At 38.7% G+C, this 5,640-nt stretch overlaps 1 protein-coding gene across 1 annotated transcript; it reads right to left on the minus strand.

Annotated features, from left to right (window-relative positions):
- Nucleotides 1-2,253: 2,253 nt before the first annotated feature.
- Nucleotides 2,254-3,498, minus strand: LOC139720668 (solute carrier family 35 member G1-like). Its single transcript, XM_071632024.1, has one exon. It carries the CDS (start codon nucleotides 3,481-3,483, stop codon nucleotides 2,254-2,256), a length of 1,230 nt encoding a protein of 409 aa, XP_071488125.1. The 5' UTR covers nucleotides 3,484-3,498.
- Nucleotides 3,499-5,640: the final 2,142 nt, after the last annotated feature.

Genomic DNA, 5,640 nt, shown 5'->3' on the forward strand with positions numbered 1-5,640 from the left:
GTCCTCGGCACTGCTGCTCATTCAGATATGTCAAATTTCCTCAAATCAGATGTACGCTTTATTTCATTTAATGTTGTAACATATTCACCTTGGGCCATTCCCTTGTCAATCACTGATTATCACGATTGTTCCTTGCATGTCTAATAATATCTTCTCGAAATCTTTTAGTACTCGAACTGTTTACTCTGTCAATTCCTTCAGTATGACATTATATTATTCCCTCGGTTTTCCCTACAATTGAGCTACATACATGTATATTTACGGATGTGATTCATGGTGTGATCATGCCGACATGGACTTTTTTTTTAAATCTTGTTTTTTCTGTATTGTAAATGAAACGCAGAAATAAGAATGGATTAAACTGGACGGAAATATGGCATGAGGTCTCGTAAATATAGTATCAAGATGATTGAAAATATCGAACATGAACGGATTTTTTTTTTGGTTTTGTTTGTTTGTTTGTTTTAATACATAATTATTATAAAATGAGGTGAACATAGTCTCTTATGGACGGTTCGACTGCCCTACTGATTTTAACAAATAAAATCGATAATTTAATATGTTAGTTTTTTATTATACAATTTAGTTGTATAATGTGATTTGTCATATGATTATGTAAAATAAGATTACCTGTTTCTTTAAGCCTAAGCATTGTCACTGTAGATGTATCATGTTGAAGTATCATTTCATGCTTATGGTGAGCACCCTATGAAGGGAAGGGGGCTGTTTTGAGCCAACTCGAGCGGACACCGTGTGAATATGTTGTAAAAATAGGTTTTTGTTAAACTGAAGAACTGTTCATAGTTAAAGGTATTAGCCATGGATGCCATGGAATATCATATCTATCATGTAGATAGATCTGAAATTTGTCATTGAACTTTACAAATTCTATAACTCGTTACATGTCAAACTTCGGTAATGGTTGATTTACCTTTGATTCACGATCTGAAGTATATCATATTCAAAAATGTACATTCTTTGTATATATATTTCACTGTAATTGTGTTGTTGTTTGGCCAACTAAATGCTACCTCTAATCTTAAAAATCGCATCTGGAACAATCGAGTAATGGAGAACCAATACCTAGATATTATTCTCTCTACAAAATCACATTTTCAATCATTCGCAAGGCTTTCCCCTCATTATCTTTAATAATTCTTCACCCTCATCGTATCACGATGATAACCTCGCGATTGTAGCTCTTTACAGAATTCGAAAGAGGAATTAATTTGAAGGTAAGATGTCATCGGAATTGATATTGAAATTGGTATGGCATTAGAGAAACCATCTTTATAAAATGATAGACAAATAGTGATATATTAAATATTCATAGTAAGATTGTACATCGAACAGAGAAAGAAACCACATTCTTTCGCATACATAGATTGAACTCTGACGTATACAACATATGTCAGAGTTACTAGAGACAGTGTTGCATCTGCTAATATTTCTAGATATCTGCGAAGTGAAGAAATTGCCGAGTTTCACAAATTCCTCTACAGAAGATTTGACAATTTTCCTTGTGAATATAGAAAAGCATTGCCATTTAAAGGTATACTGTTTCCCATTTGGAGCAGTGATTTTAAAAATGTTCAAGATAACACATTTGATGCATATGTGAAGGTCAGTTGTATCACAAAACATCCTACCATGTAACAATTTTGTAATAAAGCCTAAAATATAAGGAGATGTCACTATTTTTCTCAATAAACCATAACTGTAGACGGTTTAGTTTAGAAACATTTTATCATAACTATTGTTCACATTTTGTATATTCAATATTATTTAACATTAATAAATATCAGCGACGTGAAGGGATTGAAGAGTTTCACAAATATCCACATAACATTTTACAATTTCCCTTGTAAAGATACGGGGATAAAGATGGATTTCAACAATTTCCATTGTGGTGTTTCGCTTTCACGCAAAGACTTTAGGGTGTCTCAGGCAACTCTAGAACCTGTCGCGCCTCTGGACGTTTCTGTGAGTAGTGGAAATGACAGGGGTCAATTTCAGAACAGTGTCATTAATAAAATACTACCGAATTCCTGTTGCTTCGACTACTTTGGTTTGCTCATGAATGTCAAGCCTTATGACCTCGGCGAAACATATGACTGAAAATTTTCTTCGTATAACAAAATTCCAAAAGAAACGAAGAAGAAAACCAAGAAGAAGGTAAAGATCTAAAGCCGTGTGCTCAGGACATTACTGGAATTTTACCTACACCTCGAAAGGAATCAAGAAGAACAATGATTAAATACCAGTGTCTTCTGAAACGATACTACTACATCCGTCATCATTCTGACAACTCAGTTCTTCGCTGTCATCTTCATCCGTTTTCTTCCTTGTGACAAACCATTGTTTTCCTACAATTCCTACAAAGCTCGCTATGATAAGCACAGTTCCTAACAGCGATACCCAATTCGGAACGACACCGAAGAACACAAATTCTAGCACAAATGAAAACAGGACGTCGCTGGAGTGATAGAGGGACACATTGGGGGCCCTCTCGTACTTCAGGGCGAGATAGATGAGTATTTGGGAGAAAAAGTTGATGAGGCCGTTAGCAATTAGTGCAAAGCGATCCAGCCCACATTTAGGAAGAGTCCACTGGTTTGGGAAGGACGTAAAGAGGGCAGTGAAACCGGTAGCGGTCAGAGAATATATGGTCAGCATTCCTAGAGACGAGATACCCATGGAGGCAAGTTTTCGCTGGAGGATGAGAATGATCGCGGAGAGAAAGGCTGAAATCAAGCAAATGATTGCACCAAGGACGCTGGAGCTGGATGCTGAAGTCACCGAATCGAGAGCATCGAAAAGGAACGGGGGCTGCGCTACCAGCATGACACCCGTTAGGGTCACCAGTCCGAGGACGACATCGAGGAAGGAGCATGCCTCTTTGAGAAGCAACCAGCTGAGGAGGCCAGCGAAGATAGGACAGCTGTACATGATGGCTTTCGCGTTGGCCACCGGCATGAGGGTGTATGCGATGAAGACAAGTGAAGTGTTCAGAGACCCGAGGATGGAGCGTAAAAGCAGGAGGGCATACCCTTGTCGAGTATAATTGAAAGATAGCTGCTTCCAAGCAGCGATTGGAAGACAAACTACAAGCTGCATCATCATCCGGGTGAAGGCAACCTCGTTAGGGCTAATGTAGACTGTCAAATGTCGCACGGACATCGCTGCAAGCGAAATGATGGCGGCCGAAGTCAGAGTATACCAAACACCTTTCCAACTCAACACCACCTCCCAGCAGTTCGATATTGCCCCTCTGCTAACTGCCTTTTCTGCCTCCACTTCTTTTTCCGACGTACTTGGCATTTGTTCATTTTCATGAACGCGTATTCCTCTGTCGTTACAACAAAATGCATTCCTACTAAAGTCACATGATTCAGCACCGTTTCCAGTTTCGATTTTCTCTCGCAAACTGTCATCATCCTGCTCACTCTGTCGTTTCGCACTTGCACAGTTGTTGTCAGCCATTTTGAGGATGGTTTCTCAGTCTGAGAAATATATCCTACGATTTGCAGCGCACTCATACCGTTCGACATGAATGTGAATCAGAAGTTTGTAGAGTCCAGTTTCATTGCCCCGATGACGTAACTCCTTGCCTTTGGTCGAGGTTTTAGATAATGTATTTGTCTTCTTTATTAGTTGCGATTGCCAAAAGATGGGCAAGACAGGTTCGGTCCAAAGTCCTGCATGATGTCTGAGATGTCCTGTGCAATGTCACGAGACTTGATATGACATAACATTGCCAGTTCTCTCTTCTCTCTTTCTTCTGCATATTCGTCGTCTTTATCACCATCCTTCTTCCCCCAATTGGAGGTAGCGACGGAAATTTGGAGCGTAAGCACAATTTGCTAGTATACCTTAACATTGAATTTGTATCCCGTGTTTCGCCAGAAACTGTAAATTAGATTAGATTAGAGCAGTAAAGCATTGTTTACTAATGGAGTGTTATCTGGTGTACTACCCTGTCATTACGGAATAGCATCTTGTATAATGACGTATACAAGTGATGTACATTGTATAAGACCATACAAACACAACGTGGGCACTAAAAGTGGTTGCGGTTGAATTTCATACGAGATACCCAACAGCAAAACTAAATGTTCCCCTTAAATGAGCCTTATCTGGTATATCTTTGGTGGGTGCTTACGAATTTCTCCGTTATAGATTTCATTCGAACTCTCTGATAGTAAAGTACTGTTTACCATTGGGAGCAGTGATTTCAAAAATGTTAAAGATAACTTATTTGATGCCTATGTGTAGGTCAGTTGCATCACAAAACATCCTACCATCTGTGACCTTGTAAAAAAATTGCAATAAAGTCTAAAACATAAACAGATATCGTTATTTTTTCTCAAGAAACCATAACTGTAGACGGTTTAGTTTAAAAACATATTTATTATAAGTATTGTTCACATTTTGTATATTAAACAATAATCAAAATTAATCATACTGATTCAAATTTTTCCATTAGTTGTTTCTATCCCTAATTCATATTTTAGAACTGTTTTAGGCACTTAAGTTGGGTTTCTGTTTCATCTGCAAATGGTAAAGTATGCTCTTAACCTGGCGTACCTTATATTTCAACATCAATAACAAAGAAAAAAACACAGAATGAGTAATTTTCCATTACACTTCAGATGGAGAACCAAGGAATTGGCCTACGACAAGCTCTATCTTTGGAAGTCATATATCCTTGTGCTTAAGTCACTATAGTTCCGAAAGATGGAGATAACTTCATAGATTTAGCCACTTTACCTTGCTATTTAGTATCATCTTGATCGCTGCTGCGACCAGTATTTGTATTAAGAATTCAGGCATGTTTTTTTTTTGCCAAGCTGTTTACCCTTTTACACCGTCAACACAATCTCAAGTCAGACGCACATTAAATATCTCACGCACTGTCCGTTGTGGAAATGGGTTCTTCATGCAGTCAAGTTTTTCTTTTCTTCACTTTTAAATTGCAAAACATAAAAAAGGACTCGAGCTCAAACTTAAGAGCTTATGATTATCATGATAATATTGTCCGAGGGTGCCCCCTTGTATTACCACTATTTCGCAAGCACCCTGCCATAATAATTATAGTAATTACAATAAGAAGATGAAGAAGAAGAAGAAGAAGAAGAACAACAACAACAGTAACGTCTTATTTATCCAGGTCACCCTGTCCAATGTTACCACTGCTCCGCCAGAGGGCCCTACCATTATTCTTACCCTAGCGTTGCAAGGTACCCATTTATACACCTTGGTCGAGAGGGACATGGTGGGTAAAAACATCTTGTCCAAGGGAAATAGAACTCGGGTCCTCCGATTGGGAGTCCACTATGCCACAGCGCCCCCTCACTGTAGCGTTGCCATATACCCATTTTTCATCTTGGTCGAGAGGGGGCATGGTTGGTTTACAAAAAAATCTTGTCCAAGGACGTAAGTGCTGGACTAGATGCGAACTCAGTTCCTTCGTTTGGGAGTTAGGAGTCGTATCCACATGCCACAGTGCCCACACTATTCAGTTAGAGGATTATAAATTAAACAAAATTATGTAGATAGTATACTAACACAGCATGAAAAATAATGAACAAGCACACTGCCACAACGTTGGGGCTCTTGCATGTGGCAAAAAAGGGTAGA

This window comes from Diadema antillarum, unplaced genomic scaffold, assembly GCF_040938485.1.
Source record: "Diadema antillarum isolate AM-2024a unplaced genomic scaffold, OU_Dant_1.0 scf00000131, whole genome shotgun sequence".
Lineage (NCBI taxonomy): Eukaryota > Metazoa > Echinodermata > Echinoidea > Diadematoida > Diadematidae > Diadema > Diadema antillarum.